General features: G+C 37.8%; 1 protein-coding gene across 4 annotated transcripts in view; it reads right to left on the reverse strand.

The window, feature by feature from the left end:
• Positions 1–726: 726 nt before the first annotated feature.
• LOC121876545 (uncharacterized protein T05G5.1-like) overlaps positions 727–22,255 on the reverse strand; it is a 54,391-nt gene continuing 32,862 nt past the window's right edge. For 2 of the 4 annotated variants that reach the window (XM_042381740.1, XM_042381741.1), the window contains one exon: positions 727–2,774. In XM_042381740.1, coding sequence (XP_042237674.1) covers positions 831–2,774 — 1,944 coding nt within the window. In that variant the 3' untranslated portion in view covers positions 727–830. Of the gene's footprint in view, positions 2,775–4,714; positions 4,974–17,328; positions 17,979–22,255 lie in introns of those variants that run through there. The other 2 variants (XM_042381742.1, XM_042381743.1) reach the window with 2 other exon arrangements.

Raw genomic sequence — 22,255 nt, forward strand, 5'->3', positions numbered from 1 at the left:
AGCCAGCCCAAGTCAGTGAGTGATGATGATGGTGACTTTGAGGGGTTTGTCAGGGAGGCCCTGATATCTGTGGTGGATAGTGAGAGTGATTCACCTGAGGGCCACTAATCTGCCCTGTGCCTCGGAACCAGCCCCCATCCCCGTATGCCGACCCATCTCTTCTACTAACGTAAGTGTTAACCCTAACCTTGTTTTTTTCTAACCTAACCTACAGTATATTATTCTCTTATTGATTGTTCTCTTCTATATTATGTGTGTGTGCATACCATCATAAAATTAAGATACTATTTTTACTACAACGTACGTATTGTGTCGGAAAAAGTGGAGTTTGGGGGTCGGCCCAGTCTCTATTTCAATTAATCCTATATGTTCTGTTACTTCGTTTACGCGTTTCTCGTTTTACGCGGACCTCCACGGGTTCAATTGACCGCTTAAATGAAGACTATACTGATAGCGAAAGTAATGAGCGTTATAATGAGTGTTGTAATAATAGTGAAAATGTGTGGACAAGAAGTGACTTCTTTACTGAATGCTGCGTGGGAAGTAGGGCTGGGCAGCAACTGGCCAATCGCAACTCGGGGCTGCCGTTTAATCCTCAACTCTATGATGTAATTTTTCCTCATGTTTTCTTTGGGTATTAATGGACATTAAAGAGCATGGATTTTAGGTATAACTATGGTAATGTCTTGGCAAAATTATATATTTGGGTAAATAATGTCACTTTCACTGGCACATTAGTTTAATATAAATATGCACATACGAAAAACTATACAATCATATAATATTATAACATAACATGGGAACATTAAACACTAATTGAGCAAAAAATATCAAACAGAAGTTAACATCCTCTGATTTGGTGTAAAATTTATACATCCACCTTGGAATTTCACAGCCTCAGACAAGGCTATTAATGAATTAATAGAGGGAGTTTGCAGAGTGTTTCTGGATTTTGTTTTCATTAAATTAAATTTAGAAAATAGTCTCTCTGCATCTGCATTGGATGTTGGAAGAGACAATACCTGCAAAGCAAATGTACAAAGGTCCTTAAATTGGGAAACACCTACACCGTCCTTAAGTTCCCCTAGTTTTGTATAAACGTCCACTATGTCACTGCTGTCCTTAATCTCAGGTGGTATAGCAATCACATCTAAGTCTCTCCATTGATCATCTAAAACTTGTATACTGCCACTGTATATGCGGGGCACCGCCTTCACAAAGTCGTATAAGGATGGCATCTCCTTCCTGGATTTAGTATCAAATACCCTATTTGATGACAGAAATGAACACATCCATAAAAACTTACTGCCAAGCTCAAATCTTTGACGTAATTGCACACAAAGATTTATCATGAAGATACGACATCTGAATTGTACATCCTTGACCGCATTAGAGTGTTCTCTATATTGTTCACTTTGCAGTAGGCCATGTATTGTTGCTCCCAAGTATATTTGGCTTATTGGGAGGTGATTTTCATCATCTCTGGGATCAACTGCATCAAGATTACCTGTTTGAAAAACTTCAGGACGACAAAAATATCCCAAAAGATTCCTGTAAAGCTGACATATACTATCGTGTAACAAATGTATAGTTGGTGACTCACTCTGAAACAGTAGATTTAACTTGTTACATTTGGGTAATATGAAATTAAGAAAATTGTAGTACAATAAAAGTGAAGGGTCCCTAAAACTCTCTGCTATTTGTTGTACAGCCATCAATCTTTCCTCTGATTCTTTTAAAGTAAAAAACATTTTTAGGGGCTGCCACTGTTCTAATACTCTTTCAACTGCTTGGTGGAATGATAACCAGCGGGTCTGATTTACATGCAGAACTTTGTGTGGTTTGACTGTACAGAATGATTGAAATTCTTTAAATTCATGTTGTCGTTTGGCACTGTGGGAAAAATAAGTATATATAAGTCTTATCATGTCTTCACAACGCCGTGGTAGCGTTTTTGCAGCCTCTGAAGTGCATAAGTGAATAGAATGACATATACATTTCAATATGGTTATACCAGGAATAGTGATACATAGCCTGCTGCTTATAGAATTGTGTTCTCCCATAATGTTACTAGCGCCATCAGCAGCAAAGCCAATCAGGTTCCCATGTGGAATTCGGTGTGTTTCTAATGTTTTCATAATTAAATTATACAAATTTTTCCCTGTTAACCCTGTAGATAATTCATCACCATATACATTGATCAGCTCTAATAACCCAGATTTAATGCTGATTGTGGTTGAATCCCAAAATCTTACAAGAACAGAGTATGCTTTCATCGTACTAATATCTGTTGTTTTGTCAACAATAATGGAAAATTTGTTTTCTCTAAGCTTATCTACTAAATCCTCGGTGACACACCGTCCTAACGTCCTCACAACCTCTGTGCATTTTGTTCTTTTCATGTTCATGCCTTGAGCAATTACAGAATCAGGAAACATCCTCTTCATGAGGTCTACTAAATGATCTGCAGTGGTAAATGGCAAGTTGTGCTCGGCTATAAAGCAAGCAAAAAGAATTGTTGCTACGGCTACTCCATTTGCTGCATATTTCCCATGGTGGACCGGGATCCTCTCCTGTTGTTCCGAGGCCTCATAAACTGCATGCATCTTTGATGTTTTGTGACGTTTGATGGCTGTCAACTCTGCACTCACTTCCCTCTTGCATATGTTGCAAAAGGCCCTCGATGGATTGTCCTCAACACAGCACAACCAGGGCTGGAAATCTTCAATGTCCAGCCATGCATCTCTGAAGCTCCGCTTCACAGCCATCACCACCTGCAATAGGAGACTTGATCAACTTTTGTGTAGTCTCCCCTACAAAGCCAAGAATAACTAAATCAGTGAATAATTGCCATGATTGTTCTAAGCTACTTGCATAGTCCTTTATAAGTACACAGGAAAATAATGTATATTTGGCCCTTTGGATTAATAAAAGCAACAAATGAACAGGGTGTAAAGATTTCATTTATCTAATCATTTCTGTTGCTACACTGATAAAAGAAAACGGTTAAGGTACAGTAAGATCTTGTATTTCGCGAATAGTAATATAGATTGGAAAAATTGTGCCAAATTCAAATTCGCAGATGCAAATACATAAACTAATGGGAAAAATAACAATATAGACTGGCCACTCTACATCAATCTCTCATTTTCCCATTTATAACCTCCAAATGTTACAAATTTTGCCATTATTGACCTGATTGTGCTTTATGGAAACTAGTTTTTAGGCCTTTCTCAAGTAACTTAATCACACGCTGCTTATCCTACATTGAGTACTTGGCAAACTTAACTCCCTTATGATAGTCCCGCTTCTCTTTTTCCTTATTTGGCCGCTTAGGTGAGTCTGTCCCATAACCACCAGCACCAGTAGGACCCCCAGTAGAGATAGAGGCCATTATCTTGACTCGACAGGTGGTAACACCACCCAAAAAAGCACACAATAGCAGCCCAGGCGGTTGCTATAGGATGGCGCGGGCTACAACGCGATAGTTGCGTTCTTGTAAACCTCTTTTACGTTCACCACCGGCAATTCGATCACCAGAACACTTCTTGGAAACATTCTTCTTATCTTGTCTTTCCATATTCATCGCTAACACAACAAAATTGGAGAAAACAGCGAAAATCACGAGGTAATCGACAGAAATAGCGCGATTCAATTGACCACGTGATGTAAACAGAGAGCGCTGGTGTAAACCATTATTAGTCCTCACTGCAAAACATTGTTTTTTTTGTTTTTATTTATTGGGCACACCCCACACATCCTTGTGTAAGGTGAAGCGCAGAAGCGTTTACAGCTCCCAACAGGGAAGCATGCTAAGTTCATGCTTGCCTTTATGTCTCATGAGTTAAGGGTGTAGAAGCCTGAAGAGTCAAGGGCGTAGAAGTCTGAAGAGTCAATGGTTTATGTCTCAGCAAGTTATTGGAAGCTCCAACAGCTTGTCCCTGAATACGAATTCGCAACTTTCAATTTACAGCAGGTACCTACTTTGCTGCTAGGTGAACAAGGACCAAGGGGACTAGGAAGTGTGTCCAAACAACTTCCGCCGGCCCAGGAATCGAAACCGTGACATCTTACTTGCGAGGCAAGAGCGGTACCGCTCTACCACCAGCTCCCCATGCAAAACATTCTTTTTACTTATTCTTTTCATACAATAATTATGGGTAACAGCTAAATTTGCCAAAAAAGAACGAAATTTACAGTCTCTCAAAAAACACTTCACAAACAAAAGAAACGAATCAGTTGAACATGTGATGTCGAACGTGAACTGTAAACATTGCATAACCCCACGCCACACTTAAACCGTTGAGGATGGAATCAAATACTGAGGATGGAATCGTGTTATAGCCAACATTCGTATGCAAAAGTTCGTGTTTTACAAACAGCACTCCCCTATTCATCAATCACATTACAACCAATTCGCGTTGACAAAACACGTGTTGTAGCAGAAATAACTAACTGGTATGAGGGCTGTGATGTCATTCATGACGGTGGCCAGCATTCAACCTGCTGGATCTTGTGTACAGCTGGTTGGATCTCGCGAAACTCACAATATTTTACGCCAAATATAAGACTTGGTTACATTAGGTAGTGCTCGCGAAATTCAAAAACACGAAATATGAGATCTTACTGTGTAAGTAACTGCTACATATGTAGTTACCAGTGATGAAAGCTGTGATTAATTAAATGCCAATTACATAAATAAATATAGCCTTACCGGCTTGTAGATAGAGTTCTGTGGGTACGTCCAGCCGATGATACTTCGCTGATGATGAGAGCTCTAACCATATTCATGGATGAGAACAAACTGGAGTTTCCACAGCAATCGATGGTCCCATTTTGATTTTGCAAGTCATTTATGAATCACAATCCATGTGCAGCTACTCCCCGACTTACGACCACCCGGACATACGACCGCATAAGTTGTACCAAAATTTTGTCAAATTACATATTTTCGAGTCCCAACGTCAGTGATTGCACTGTGTACTGACAAAATTTTCGTTTGTAAATTCACTTTAAAATGGCTGGCAAGCTTAAAAGTGAGAGTTTTGTGGTGCTGAGAAGAAAGAGACACCCCCATTTTAGATTTTCTATGTACAGTATTATTTAAGCATTTTCGACTAACGACCATTTCGACTTACGACCTGGATTTGGGTCCATAACTCCGTCGTAAGTCAAGGAGCAGCTGTATACAGGCATCCCCCGCGTTATGACCATTTATTTCGCGTTACGGCCCGTAAATCTGCCCTTACGGAAATTGGTGTAAATTTTAACAATTAAAAAAAAATCACTATATAAATTTCAATTTTTTCGTTAAAAATGATAATTTGTTAGGTGTGGATTTCTTGGTGTTTGCTACCGCCGAGCATAGCGTCGCCACGAGGAGTCATTCCATTGTTTACATCCAGTGTGGGCGCATTTTTCAAGCCCCAGCAGTTTGATTTAACTTTTACAAACATACAGTAAGTACAGTACAGTGCATTACCATTATTCAAGATGACTGGAAAGAGGCCATCAAGTGGAAGTGGCCGCAGTAGTGCAAAAAGAAGCCGCAAAGGCATTACATTGGATATTAAACTTGATGTGTTACGAAGGTTTGATGCTGGAGAAAAACTTAGCCAGATTGCAAAAACATTAGGTCTTGCCACTTCAACAGTTGGAACAATCCGTGATAATAAGGACAAAATTAGGTCAAGTGCTCAAGCTGCTACTCCATTAACTGCTCGAACCTTGTATTTTCATAGAAGTGATGTGATGCTGAATATAGAACGACTCCTGAGTGTCTGGATTGAAGATCAGACTAAACGCAATGTGCCACAAAACACTATGGTTATTCAACAGAAAGCCATAAGTTTATATAATGATTTGCAGGAAGAGGAAGGTGCATCTTCTGAGGTTAAACCTATTCGGGCTAGTAAAGGCTGGTTTGAAAGGTTTAAGAAGCGCCTTAATTTACACAACATAAAAATGAGCGGTGAAGCTGCCAGTGCCGATACAGAATCAGCTTATAAATATCCTGCTGAACTGAAGAAAATTATTGATGAAGGAGGGTACACACCAGAACAAGTGTACAATGTAGATGAAACTGGGCTTTTCTGGAAGCGCATGCCTGCTAGAACCTTTATTTCCACTGAAGAAATATCAGCACCAGGCTTTAAAGCATCCAAAGATCGTTTAACACTTCTTCTGGGAGGAAATACTTCAGGTGACATGAAATTAAAGCTCCTACTTGTGTATCACTCAGAAAATCCAAGGGCTCTCAAGGGCTATGCCAAGTCTAATCTACCCGTGATTTGGCGTTCCAATAAGAAGGCTTGGATGACTATGACCCTTTTCCAAGACTGGTTCACAAACTATTTTTGCCCTGCTGTAGAAAGATATAATGCCAAGCATAACATATCTAATAAAGCATTGCTCCTCTTAGACAATGCACCAAGCCACCCAGTAAATTTAAATGATCTTTCTGATAATGTGAGAGTGGAGTATATCCCCAAGAACACAACTTCCTTGCTGCAGCCAATGGATCAAGGTGTGATAGCTAACTTTAAGGCATATTATCTTAGGAAAACTTTTTTGCAGCTCATAAAAGCAATTGATGGGGAGGATAAACCTACAATTAGGGACTTCTGGAAAAAGTTCAAAATCTTGGATGCTGTGGATAATAAAGCCGAGTCATGGGATGAAGTGAAAACCTCAGCTATGAATGGTTCATGGAAAAACATATGGCCAGAGTGTGTCCATGAATTTCAAGGTTTTTCACAAGCTGAAAGCCTACAGAAAGTTCAACAAGACATTGTGACAATTGCAAATAATATAGGCTTTGAAGAAGTCGTGGAAAATGATGTTGAGTTGCTCGAGTCCCATAGAGAAGATTTGACTAATGAAGATCTGATGATGCTGGAACAGGAGCGAGCTGCAGGACAAGAAGAGGATATAGAATCTCCACCCACCCCACTTCAGTTGACAACAAAGGATATGTCTAAAGCATTTGCACTAAAAGAGGAAGGTCTGCAAATCTGAGCTGTACAAGGAGAAGGTGAGCTGTAAACGTCAAACAACTTTGGATGAGTTATTCAGAAAAAAGGTGAAAGCAGATGAAGAAGCAGATGATGATTTACAGGGCAGGGCAGAAGAGAGCAGTGCCCCTCCCTCTCCCTTCCAATAACTTCCTTCGCACCACCAATCCTTACGCAGCAGTCAACATCTTTTGTGGTAAGTACAGTACAATATTTTTATTTATTCCAACTGTATTTCACTTCATATTACATGTATATCATGAATTATTTAATGAACTGTATTGTATGTGTTTATAAATGTTTATTTTCATTCATAAAAGTGCTTGCATTACGTTTTTGGGGCCTAAAAAAATTCCGTAGGAAAGCATCTCCAGTTTTATAATGGAAGTCAATGGGAAAATAGGTTTTGCGTTACGGAATTTCGCGATACGGTCAATTTTGCAGGAACAGAACCCTTCCGTAACGCAGGGGATGCCTGTATTATACATTATCTGCTGATATATACTAAAGGAGTTGATAAAAAGAGTCATATACAGGTAGTCCCCGACTTACGACTGCCTCAACTTACGTCCATCGGTACTTACGACCTGCTCTGACCTTACGACCGTTGGGACATACAACCGCCGCAGTCGTGACCCCAATTTTATTTTTTATTTTTTTCAAATTTTCTATACCAAAACGTTTCCAGTTAATGTAGTCTCCATGCATAATTAGAAAATTATGGGGGCCCTGTGTGCATTCAGCTAACTACATTAAAGGTAAGTGCTCAGTCACACTGTATCCATTCCTCATTATTTATTACTTTTACTGTACAGTGGTCCCTCAGTTAACGAGCGCAATCCGTTCTAGAAGGTTGCTCGTTAACCGAAACCATTGTTTCAATGGGTTTTGGGTAATCGGTTCCAGCTCACCGAAAATTGCCTAAATTTAACAAAAAAGGTAGAAAAGTACACTTACTTTGAGGTGTGTATGTAGAAGGCTCCTGGATGATGATGATGGGAATTAGAATGGGGGTGGAGGAGAAGGGAGAAGAGAAGGCATTGGGGTGGCAGAGAAGTCACCCCATGGTGCCATTTCACCCATAAAATTTTAGTTCTCTTGGTGTAATTCAAGATTATTTTCCTTTAATCAACACTGCACAGCATTATATATTGTCAATATGTAAAATAAATTTCAAAATGACCAATAATTTGCTTGCAAACACAGAAAAAAAGCGTTTAGTTGAAGAGAGTCTCAAACAAGATGTTACCTCCACTGAAAAGACACAAAGATTGACGCCTGTATGGTGTGTTGAGAAGCTGGATGCGCGCAGAAGACTAGTTTCATTACCTTCAATTACGTTCAATATTTGTAAAAATGACTAAAAAATTGAATATTAAACTTTTAAAATTATTGAATAGTATAAACTTCTTGATATTTGCTAAAATGGTAAGGAATTTAAGCCCTAGAACCGATTACTGTATTGGCGGACTAATACTACAGCTGGTGGACCGCCAAATGCAAGCGAAAACATGTTCAGATCGGCTCGTAAGATACTCGTTAATCGAGGGATTGCTCGTTAACCGAAGTTAAGAATCTTATGGAAGGCAACTCGTTAACCGAGGGACCACTGTACTGTATAAATTCCTCATTATTTTTTACTTTTACTGTACTGTATTTCATTGTACAGTGGGGTATGCTATAACGAACGGATCCTACTACGAATATTCCTATAACGAACGGTTTTACCTATAAAATTGAGAATGCTATAACGAACGAAACTCCTACAACGAACATTATTTAAAAAAATTTTTTTTTTTTTTACTAATTTATTGTTTTTTTATTACAAGTATTAATGATATTGGTTATTTCAGGGGTTTAGATGCATATTTATTCACTTTTTTACAATTTTTACAATTTTATATTATATTTTTCAGTGTTAAGTGGTTGTATTTGGGGGCCTGGAACAGATTAATCCTATAACGAACGAATGCTATAACGAACAAGGTTCTAGAACCAATTAGATTCGTTATAGCATACCCCATTGTAGATTTTTTATTTAAAAAAAAAATTGAATTTTTTTTTTATCTATGTCGGACTTACGACCTGGATTTGGGTCCCTAACCCCGTCGTAAGTCGGGGAGCACCTGTATATTACTGAAGAAAAAATATTTAATCCTTTACATTTTATATGGATTTCTAGAACAATGAAGAATGTATTCCTCATAGCGTCTTGGTGACTTAGAATGTGGATGAGCTCTCCTCATGACGTTACAAACTGTCATATATTTTCCTTGTTAACAGACGATATTCCTCAAGATGGCAGCGCTGCCGCAAGTACTGCGTCGCTGCCGCTGTCTCGAGTTGCCAGATGCCACCATTGTGCTTCCACCCTCTCCTTCTGTGCACACCACTGAAAAATACGCATTTTTAAACGTTGTCTCAATGTGGCATACAGTTTTCTTTCAATATTTACTTGTAGAACAATATTATATAGCTTAAATGATAAGCAAAAATTTTTTTATGACTTTATGATAGGTACTATATTTATAAAATTGTCTGAGGGCCCCTCGCAACCCTACTGAGGACACCACGCGACCCTGATTTGGGTCACGACCTGAGGTTGGGAACCGCTGCTTTATACCAATCTTGGCAGCATTAGTTATTCCGGGCTCCTTAGGTTTCATTTGTGCTGCATATACAAGTTCGTCAGTTGAAGTTTCCTTCCTTATATGCTGTGCTTTTTCTTTTTAGATCTTTCACTAGCAATTTTGAAGTCATATTGTCTCCTCTCCCATTTTGATGTGTTTGTATCACTGTTATCTGTGTTCACTCTATGTTGTTGTCAGGCTGTAATCTTATGTCCCTATCTATCCATGTACTGTACTATTTTCTTGAAGAAACCTCTTTCCCATTCTGTGTGCTTTTGCCAGTGGGCCTAAAAATTATTTTTGAAGATTGCTCTATCTGAGGCTGTCATTGTTTTCGGATGATTATGTTTCTCTTGATGTTCTTTTACGACTGTTAAAATAACTTAATGACGCTTAAGAGACTTTTTTCAAAAATGTATCACCTCTGTCTTAACATTACGGATTTCCTAAATGAGAAGGTAGTAAGCTTCTGGCGAGAATTATGTTGATATTCACGGCATGGGCTGAGGCATTTGCAACGAGTTCAGGGGAGGGAGTCAATGAGTATGGGCTCACCACATACAGCAGTTGAACCTGGCTGCTCCAGAGTAGAGAGCGCCAATGGTAACGTCTTGACCCTTCAAGGTGGTCTTAAGGATGAGTGTGTAGTGTTGTTTTCGTGCGTCTAGGGTGGAGAGGAGCAAGATCTCCTTAACGAGCTGATGAGATGGAGGGAGTGTGAAACAGCACAAGGAGCGCATTAAGTTCACATCCTCAGGTTCAGGCATGATACAGCAGCAGGAGGACTGTGAAAAACGATTTCATCTCCTTACTTTAAATTGGTGAGTAGAATTTTTGTTTTACATTCGTAAATATTATTTAAAACATATATGAACAGTAATAAGTGTTGCTACAAGTGCCGATAAAGAAGGAGCAGCAAAATTTGTAGTGAACTTTAAGGAACTGGTGGAGGAAGAAAATTATCTTCCAAGCAAGTGTTCAATGTGGGCGAAACTGGGCTGTTCTGGAAGAAATGCCCAAAAGAACATTCATCACCAGAGATGAAGCCTCTTTACCTGGGCATAAACCCATGAAAGACCGTCTCACTCTATTGCTTGGTGTCAATGTTTCAGGGGATTTCTGACTGAAGCCTATGCTTGTCTACCACTATGAGAATCCCAGGATGTTCATGCAACAAAAAGTGGTAAGAGGGCAGCTTGGAGTTTATTGGAAATCCAACCGTAAGGCATGTGTGACAAGACAGCTCTTTAATGAATGGGCTGTTGAGGTGTTTTGCCCTTCTGTGAAGAGCTACCTAACCACCAATAAACTCCCTTTAAAGGCTCTTCTCCTTATGGATAATGCCCCTGGTCATGACCCTGAACTTGCCAGCACTTTGGAGGCTCAACTTAACTTTGTCAAAGTGTTTTTTTTGCCTCCCAACACTACATCAATTGTGCAGCCAATGGACCAGAATGTGATCAGCAACTTCAAGAAGCTGTACATGAAGAAAAAGTTCAGAAGGTGTCATCAGGCAACTTCCACTGATCCTGAACTAACACTGGCATAGTTCTGGAAGACACAATTTAACATCCTGGTGGCTGTAAAATTGATTGTCTCATCATGGCGAGAAGTCTCCATTAGATCCCACAATTCTGCATGGAATGCACTGTGGCCATCAGCAGTCCATGATTTTGAGGGATTTGAGGAAGAAGCAGAGTTGGACCAGGAGATTGTGTCCATTGGTCAGTCAATGGGCCTCGAAGTGGAGGAGGATGATGTGGAAGAGCTTGTGATGTCTCATGAGCAGGAACTTACTCCTGAAGACTTGCAGCAACTGGATGACATGTTAGAAGCTGACTTGTTCGTTAGATAGTTCACTACTGGGAGAAGTTCAGGAAACTGGCTTCAAGGCACCCTGATGTGGAAACAACAGAACGAATTTTGTGTAATGTTGAGAACAGAGTGGTCTCCTTCTTCAAAAATCAGTTAATGATGAGGAGGAGAAATACCCCACAAATCGAAAGTTTCTTCTCTAAGAGGCAGCGGGAGAAAGATGCTACCCCTCAGCCTTCCACTTCAAAAAGGAGAGAGGATTTTCCTGCTGGAGAATCTGTCAGTCCAGAGGTTCCTGACATTTGTATGGAAGGTGACTCACCTTCCAAGAAGCAGTAAAATGCTTCTCCTCCACCCCCACTTCCTTCTCCTCCTCCACCTCCCACTTCAAATTCACATCAGCATCATCAACTAGGAGCCTTCTACATACACATCTCAAATTAAGTGTACTTTACTACCTTTTTTGTTGATTTTAGGCAATTTTAGGTGGGCTGGAACCAATTTCTCAAAAACCCATTGACACAATGGTTTCGGTTAACGAGCAACCTTCTAAAACGAATTGTGTGTATATATATATATATATATATATATATATATATATATATATATATATATATATATATATATATATATATATATATGAAATATGCTATAACGAATCTATTGGTTCTACAACCTTGTTAGATTATAGCATTAGATTGGTTATAGGATTAATCCGTTCCAGGCCCCAAAATACAACCATAACCCTGAAAAATATAATATAAAATTGTAAAAAGTGCATAAATATACATCTAAACCCTGAAATAAGAATATCATTAATATTTGTAATAAAAAAACAATAAATTAGTAAAAAAAAAAAAAAAAAAAAAATATATATATATATTTTTAAATAATGTTCGTTGTAGGGTTTACGTTCGTTATAGCATTCTCAATTTTATAGGTAAACCGTTAGATTATAGAATATTAGTAGTAAATCCAGATTCATACCCACTGTGTATATATATATATATATATATATATATATATATATATATATATATATATATATATATATATATATATATATATATATATATATATATATATATATATATATATATATATATATATATATATATATATATATACTTGCCTTTGGTCAGTGAGCCAGAGGTTGCAGTGTTAAGTGAAAACGTTAAGTGAATAACAGAACATATGGGATTAATTCCAATAGGATTAATTCAATAGAACCCAAATATTTTAAACTCCACTTTTTGACGACTCAAATAACTATGTTGTAGTAAAAATAACATCTTAATTTTATGATGGTACATGCACACAATTAATACTTAAGAGAAATAGAAAGAAATACCCAGTGTAAAGTTAATGTCATTCAAATAATGGACTCAACTCCCCTCCCCTCTTCTCACACTACACTCACTGGCTCTTCCCTCTGAAAGAAAGAAAGAAATTTTGGAAAACCAAGGTATAGTAATAAATAATTCCTCCAAACTAAAGTTAGGATAATATAATTGACATTGCTGGATTCCTTGTAAGACCAGGAATATTTTGAATATAAATGTCATATATTTTTTCACAAAGATAACATATTTACTCAGAATAAACTTTACATCTAAAATTTGTATGTCTAATGCAAAATCTATGATGTTTATATTCAAAACTCAGTCAACAAATTGTAGAATTCAGCAATGTAAATTATATTCTGGCGGATAATTTGTATGAATTTTATGAGCTAAAACAAATATCTTCAGTTAATAAAAAAAAAAAACAAATTAACCCGACTATCTGTCAATCAAGTACCCCCTGCCTTCCCCCCCTCTTCCAACACGTGGTCGAAGTCCCAACCCTCCCCCACCCCCCACCAATCCTCCATTCAGAGTTTTTAACATTTAGTATTAAATAATACCTCAGATTAAAGGATTAGGATAATATAATTGACATTGCTGGATTCCTTGTAAGACCAGGAATATTTTGAATATAAATGTCATATATTTTGGACAAAAAGATAACATAATTACCTGAAGAACGAATTTTTTATCTAAAAATTGTATGTTTTAATAAAATATATTATTTGTTTTATATTCAAAATGATCGCAAATTATAAGAATTCCAGCAATGTAAATTATTCTGACTTGGTAATTTGTATGAATTTTGACTAAAACAAATATCTTCAGTTAACAAAAAAAAAAATAATAATTCTTCGCGAGGGTAACAGATGGTCGATTAAAATTAGAGGTCCTCCCTCCCCCACCCCCACCAACCGTCCCAAGGAGATATTATTGGGATAACACTAAATTTTAATATATAATACCTCAAACTAAAGTTAGGATAATATAATTGACATTGCTGGATTCGCCTTAAGACCAGGAATATTTTGAATATAAATGTCATATATTTGGACAAAAAGATAACATAATTACCTAGAGAACAATTTTATCTAAAAAGTTGTATGTTTTAATACAAAATATATGTTGTTTATATTCAAAATGATCACCAAATTATAAGAATTCCAGCAATGTAAAGAATTATATTCTTAATAGTACAAAATTTCATGAATTTTATATGAGCTAAAACAGGCAGTCAGGCAGGGTGGCGGGTGGGGGGTGGTGCGAATCTAAAAAAATAGCTCTCGAGCGGACTCACCGGCGTATATGATGAAAAAATGCAGCATTAAGTAAGAAATAAAGCTTTGGCAAGGCACGGCGTATATCGCGAAAAACGCGTTAAGAGAGTAGAAAGCGCGTTAGCGGGGTAATATATATATATATATATATATATATATATATATATATATATATATATATATATATATATATATATATATATATATATATATATATATATATATATATATATATATATATATATATAGGTGCGTCCAGCTTGAACAAGTCCCACGTCGCGCATACTCGTCCGTGCCCCCCCTTAAAAGCACTTCGTGGCGCCTGCTGGACCACACTCCACGATCCCCTGATAGAACACGATGATGCTCCCCATACTGGCGAATATTATGTGTTAAAAGGAATACCCACTTCCTTAGGCTTTAGTAAACATTTGCCTCTAAGTGTAAATATTAACCTACATCTATTGAGATAAAATCTTTCACCTACAAATTGACAATAACTCATTTGCTAGCCAATCAGACATATCTAGTTGCCTCAACAGTGCACCTGATTGCAATTAGGGTTACCAATTCAAATTTTATTATCTAAAAGCGAGAAAACGGACTTCATTATGATGAAGGACCAAATAAAAAAACATAACTACATGTTTTATGGACTACAGTATTGAGTGTACCCTTTTCATCACTTTGTAATAAAAGCGTAACCATGCCTATGTGTGTTTATGATATTTACCATAACATTATACAGTATATATATTTTGTAGGTAATGGTCATAAAATGAAACTTTAGGTTGGAGTCTTGGGTGCCTGAAACCAATTGAATAAATCCATAGGTTCTGTACTTCGTTATCGCGTTTTTCATTATCCATAATCGTGGGGTCCCAATTAGTGTGATAACCAAGGATGACTGTACTGTACTGTATATACTTGTGACATTGGCCAGTTGCTTCTGGTGTTATGGTACAGGGGGTGCCTAGTGACAGCACTAGGATTCCGCTTCCTCTATGCTCAAGAATAAACAATTGAAATAGAAATTGAAAAAAAAAAATTCAAATAATGGGACATAACGACGTAAAGTGGCCCTAGCCGAGTCTTGATCCGCGTTTGCATCACGTATGCAAAGCTGGAGTGCACATGTACTGTTGATTATAGTACTAAAATTGTTATGTCTAGCATAAATTATAGCATGTTTATATTTAAATTAATCACCATCTTACAAGAATCCCAGCAATGTAAACTATATTCACCCAGGTCATTTCACTGGCTTTTTATAAGAAAGGTTTGTCATAAGAACTGATAAATAAACACACATTAGACCAACTGTCAAGCGTACTACCTCACCTCCCCCGCTCCTCGTGAGGGTTTTAAACCTTAAGTTTTCATATATCTCAGACTATAGGAGAATATAATTTGCATTGCTGAAATCCTTGCCACGACGAGATTAATTTGAATATAAACTTCATATATTGCTCAAGAGATAAAATTGTAGTACATTGGTACAGTACTGTAGTACATTTTATAATATAAAGTTTTTCAACTGTATTTTTGGGTAGATTTACATAAATTTCTTCATTTATTTTCATCGATTTTGCACACCATACTAAAAGAAACGTAAAAGACATAAATGACCTTAGTGCAAAGCTGGAGTGCACATGTACTAATTTGATTACTGTACTAAAATTGTTGTCTAGTGCAAATTATAGCATGTTTATATTTAAATTAATCACCACCTTACAAGAAAACCAGCAATGTAAATTATATTCACCCAGGTCATTTCACTGGCTTTATATAAGAGAACGATACATAAACACACGTTAGACCAAGGCAACTGTCAAGCGTGCTTACCTCCACCTCCTCCGCTCCTCCCCTCCTCTCCCCATCTGCCCAGCATTGCTAATCCTTGTAAGACAGTGAATAATTTTAATATAAATGTCATGTATTTTGCACAAGAGATAAAAATTAATCACCTGTATCACATTCAGTAGTGATGTAAGAGTAAGAATGTATATGTCCGTATAGTATTCCACATACCGTAAGTATAAAGACAAAGTTTATGTGATGATCGGACAACGTCCATTTAAGTTAACGTCACGTTTCCAAACGTATCTAGGACGTTAACATCTTCATATTATTATGCAATGTGTGTGTGTGTATATATATATATATATATATATATATATATATATATATATATATATATATATATATATATATATATATATATATATATATATATATATATATATCATGTAAATCCACAATGACGTGGATAAGATAAATCTTGATAAAAATCTGGGATAAACTTCTTGATATTTACTAAATAGTAAAATTTAAGCCTAGAACCGATTGATGTATTGGCTGACTGATACTAAAGCTGGTTGCCATAAAACATGTGAGTTTAAAAGAAATTACGTTAACGAGGTCACTATATATATATATATATATATATATATATATATATATATATATATATATATATATATATATATATATATATATATATATATATATATATATATATATATATATATAAGAAGTATCTCATGAATGAACACCTGTGTTAACGTGTAATTATTAACGAACTGCCTTCCATAAGGATCTTCAATTCGGTTAACGAAAAAAAATTCGGTTAACGAAGTTCTTACGAACCGACCTCAACATGTTTTCGCTTGCACTGACCGGGCAACCAGCTTTAGTATCAGTCAGCCAATACATACATTAATCGGTTCTAGGGCCTAAATTCCTGACTATTTTAGTAAATATCAAGAAGTTTATACTATTCAATAATTTTAAAAGTTTAATATTCAATTTTTAGTCATTTTAACAATTATTGAACATAATTGAAGGTAAAGTGACTAGTTTAATGCGCGGCATCCAGCCTCTTAACACAGCAAACAGGAGTTAGTCTCTCTGTTTTCACTGGAGGTAACATCTTGCTTGAGACTCTCTTCAACTAAACGCTTTTTTTCTGTGTTTCCAAGCAAATTATTGGTCATTTTGAAATATATTTTACATATTGACAATATATAATGCAGTGCAGTGTTGATTTAAAGAAAATAATCTTGAATTACACCAAGAGAGCTAAAATTTTATGGGTGAAATGGCGACATGGGGTGACTTCTCTTCCACCCCAATGCCTTCTCTTCTTCCTTCTCCTCCATCCCCATTCTAAATCCCATTATCATCATCATCATCCAGGAGCCTTCTACATACACACCTCAAAGTAAGTGAACTTTTCTACCATTTTTGTTGAATTTAGGAAATTTTCGGTGAGCTGGAACCAATTACCCAAAAACCCATTGAAACAATGGTTTCGGTTAACGAACTTTTCGGTTATGATGGAATACAGTAGAATTTGCCTGATTCGTTGCATCAAGGTGAAAATAAAAGTGACTAATTAGGCGAGGTGACAAATTGTGCATACAGGCTACTGTTTGAAATGGAAATAGGCTACAGGTGAACTGTCGAAATAACCGATGACGAATTAGGCGATTCTAGGTGCTGCAGCAGCGCCCACCGGAGTCGAGCGCGGCGCTCGGCCTTGCGCTGAGCTCTAGCAGCCAGTCGTACGGCCCGGTCATCCTCCGACTCCTGCTCGCGGGCACGCGCTTTCGACGCCGCATTCTTCCGTCTACGTTCCACCGCCTCCTCCTTGGTCTCATGCTCACGGGCACGCGCTGCTGACGCCGCATTCTTCCGTCGACGGTCCATCGCCTCCTCCTCGGTCTCCTGCTGGCGGGCGAGTGCCTTAGACTGGGAGTCGGCCAACTGGCGCTTGCGTCGCTCGTACCGAGATTCCAGCTCGCGCTTTTCTCTCAATCGTTCGGCGGGGCTCTGGGCTGGCACAGATGGAGTAGCCAGCGTTCCTGACGCTCGCCGAGTCATCGGTGGTTCATACTGAAACAAAATAAATCCCTTGAATATACCATTAAAACTTTTGATAAAAGTGATGTGAAAATCGACTATTCATACAAGTCACACTCAAGTGAAAGGTTAAATTTACAATTAAATTGTCAAACTCAAGTTAAATGGAAAATTCTAAGTTAATCAAATATTATTCTCACAGGGTAATCGATTGATCTGCAGAAATCAAGTAAACAATTAATTGACAACAATAACGCCAGTACAGTGAGTTCTGCTATAACGCGTGTTTTGATAACGCGAATTTGCTCTAACGCGATTTATGAATTAGGAACGATATTTGTATAACGCAAACGCTTGTTTGCTATAACGCGATTTTTGCTTACTATTTCTCCAATTTTGTGGTACAGTGGGGTATGCTATAACGAATCTAATTGGTTCTAGAACCTTGTTCGTTATAGCATTCGTTCGTTATAGGATTAATCCGTTCCAGGCCCCCAAATACAACCACTTAACACTGAAAAATATAATTTAAAATTGTAAAAAAGTGCATAAAGATGCATCTAAACCCCTGAAATAAAGAATATCATTAATATTTGTAATAAAAAAACAATAAATTAGAAAAAAAAAAAAATTAAATAATGTTCGTTGTAGGAGTTTCGTTCGTTATAGCATTCTCAATTTTATAGGTAAAACCGTTCGTTATAGGAATATTCGTAGTAGAATCCGTTCGTTATAGCATACCCCACTGTATTAACTGTGAATATAGTAAAGAAGAATATCAACAAGAAGCGTTCTGGTGATAGAATTCCTGGTGATGATCATAAAAGAAAGGATATAACACTTGAAGAGAAGCTCGATTTTATCAACCTCAAAATCACCCTTCTCCCCATCAAGTAAAGTGTTACATTTACTGTATGATTTCATTATTAGATATGAATGTAACATTTATTTAGACTGTGCTATCCTTTGTGTTAGGCTAACTACTAAATTTTTTCGATTTCGAGTAATCTGCACCTAACCCTATTTTCTCCAGAAGCCCTGTTATTTCTATTACGCGATTTTCTATAACACGATATTTTACAAGAACACAATTATCGCGTTATAGCAGAACTACCTGTAGCGTGATACGCAGAACATTCTGGAAGCTGCACCTAACCTTTAACCTGGTCACAATAAATTTTGAAATGAAATAGTGGATATATATATATATACAGTGAACCCTCAATTTACGCGGTCAATTGAACCCACAGCGGCCCGCGTAAAGTGAACAACATAACATATGGGATTAATTGAAACAGAGACCGGGCCGACCCCCAAACTCCACTTTTTCCCGACACAATACGTACGTTTTAGTAAAAATAACATCTTAAATTTATGATGGTATGCACACACACACACATAATATAGAAGGGAACAATCAATAAGAGAATAATATACTGTAGGTTAGGTTAGAAAAAAACAAGGTTAGGGTTAACACTTACGTTAGTAGAAGAGATGGGTCGGCGTACAGGGATGGAGGCTGGTTCCGAGGCAGAGGGCAGGCTACTGGCCCTCAGGTGAGTCTTCATCACTGTCATCCACACTTATTAGTGCCTCCCTGACAAATCCCTCAAAGTCACAATCACTGTCTCTGTCTCTATCACTGGCTTGGGCTGGCTGTGGTGGGTTGCAGGCGAAGAACTGGGCTCCATAGTCTGCAACAGCTGGGTAGTGAAGACTTCATACCGGTTATCGTCAGGGTCATCGGAAAGGAGGAGCTTGAGTTTCTCAACACACTCAATGGCACCCCTTACATTACTATGCGATAACTTGCGTTCTTCTTGGGATGACGCACCACCTGCCTCTTCACTGACGTCGTCATCATCATCTAACATCTTGTTGGCAGTCACATCAGGATCCCTTATCACCTCCAGGATGTTGTCGTTGGTGGTCTCGGAGAAGCCTGCAGCTGTAACACTCTGTGCAGCATCTCTGGCAAGGTCCACTGCTACTGCAACAGTCTGAACCTCACCAGTCACAGATTGATTCTGCCTCCCACCTGGAATACCTTGCAACACATGTCTCCATGCGTGACGAACCGTTGCTACAGACAGCTGATCCCATGCCTCCACCAAGAAGTCCACAGCTTTCTTGACGTTGAATTTTCTCCAAAATTGTTTCACAAGTACTTCTTGCTCTGCCAACTGTTGTTCTTCATCGTCTTCGCTCTTGCTATCGGTGTCACCCAGGTTACGCAACTCATCCTTGGTGGTGGTGTAGTCGTTCAGGAGCTTAAATTTCTTTGCAGAGAATGCTGCTTTCACATTAGTGATCAATTCTTGGTCCATGGGCTGTATTAATGACGTAGTGTTGGGAGGAAGGAAGACCACTTTTACGTTGGGGTGAAGATCTAACAGTAGGGGCAAGTGTACTGGTGCGTTGTCAAGCAGCAACAAAATCTTGAATGGAACATTCTGTTGCTCACAGAATTTCTTCACATGGGAACGAAACAGTCATCAAACCAGGAGAGGGACAGAGTAGAGAACATCCACGCCTTATGTGTAGTCAGCCAGTGGACATTTAGCTTGGTCATGTCCATGCTCTTGTAGGCGTGCGGCTTGCGTGCTGTGTGGATCACCGATAACTTGAGCTTACAGGTACAGGAGGCATTGGTGGTAAACAGGACGGTGATGAGCAACTTCCGGCCCCGACATTTGCTGGCATTCTTCACAACGAAGATCTTGGAAGGTAGCTTTTTCCAAAAAAGACCAGATTCGTCCATGTTAAACACCTGGTCGTCGGTGTACTGTCCTTCCTCCATAATCTCACGTAAAAATGGAGGAAAATCCCTAGCCGCAACACGGTCAGCACTTGCTTCTTCACCACCAATGTCAATGTTGGTGATCTTGTTCCTCTTCTTAAATCTCTGCAACCACCCAGAGGAAGCATTGAAGGGTTTGGGCTCTGCAATTCCCATCTTACGTGACACTGCAGCATACAGTTCACGTGTGTACTCCTTAACTGAGCGCGTGTCCACCGCCATGTTCCGTCACGCCTGACGAATCAAGTAGCTCACAAGTAATTTCTCCGTCTTGAGAAGCACCTGGTTGTGGCAATACTTCATCATAGAAGCACCTGCATACTTTGTGATGTTCATGTGCTCCTTCATCTTGGCTGCATCCTTCTTAATTGTCCGGATCGTAGATTCGTTAACACCATGCTGGCGCGCGAGATCAACCTGTCTTGTTCCTTTCTCCAACTCTTGGATGATCTTGTGTTTAATTTCGTAGCTTAGGGAACATCGTATATATATATACGGCCAGAATATAATTTACATTGCTGGAATTCTTACAATTTGATGATCATTTTGAATATAACCATCATAGATTTTGCATTAGACATACAAATTTTAGATATAATGTTTACTCTGAGTAAATATGTTATCTTTTGTGCAAAATATTTGACGTTTATATTCAAAATATTCCTGGTCTTACAAGGAATCCAGCAATGTCAATTATATTATCCTAACTTTAGTTTGAGGTATTATTACTAAAAAGGTAAATATTCTGGTTTTCCCACACATCTGGTAGGGAGGGACCGACCAACCATCTGGCACGGTGTGAAGAATATTTTTTTTTTTTATTAACTGAAGATATTTGTTTTAGCTCATAAAATTCATACAAATTACCCGGCCAGAATATAATTTACATTGCTGGAATTCTTACAATTTGATGATCATTTTGAATATAAACATTATAGATTTTGCATTAGACATACAAATTTTAGATATAATGTTTACTCTGAGTAAATATGTTATCTTTTGGGCAAAATATATGACATTTATATTCAAAATATTCCTGGTCTTACAAGGAATCCAGCAATGTCAATTATATTATCCTAACTTTAGTTTGAGGTATTATTTATTAAAATCTAGTGGTTTTCCCCCCAAAATTTCTCAGAGAGGGAAGAGCCAGCAGTGTAGTGTGAGAAGAGGGGGAGGGAGTTGAGTCCATTATTTGAATGGACATTAACTTGGCAACTGTATTTCTCTATTTCTCTTAAGTATTAATTGTGTGCATGTACCATCATAAAATTAAGATGTTATTTTTACTAGAACATAGGTATTGTGTCGGAAAAAGTAGAGTTTGGGGGTCGGGCCAGTCTCTATTGGAATTAATCCCATATGTTCTGTTGTTCCATTTATGCGGATTTCACTTAACGCGGTACCCTGTGGGTTCAATTGACTGCGTAAATCGGGGTACTACTGTGTGTGTGTATATATATATATATATATATATATATATATATATATATATATATATATATATATA

This window comes from Homarus americanus, unplaced genomic scaffold (genome assembly GCF_018991925.1).
Source record: "Homarus americanus isolate GMGI-L3 unplaced genomic scaffold, GMGI_Hamer_2.0 scaffold28, whole genome shotgun sequence".
NCBI classification, from domain to species: domain Eukaryota; kingdom Metazoa; phylum Arthropoda; class Malacostraca; order Decapoda; family Nephropidae; genus Homarus; species Homarus americanus.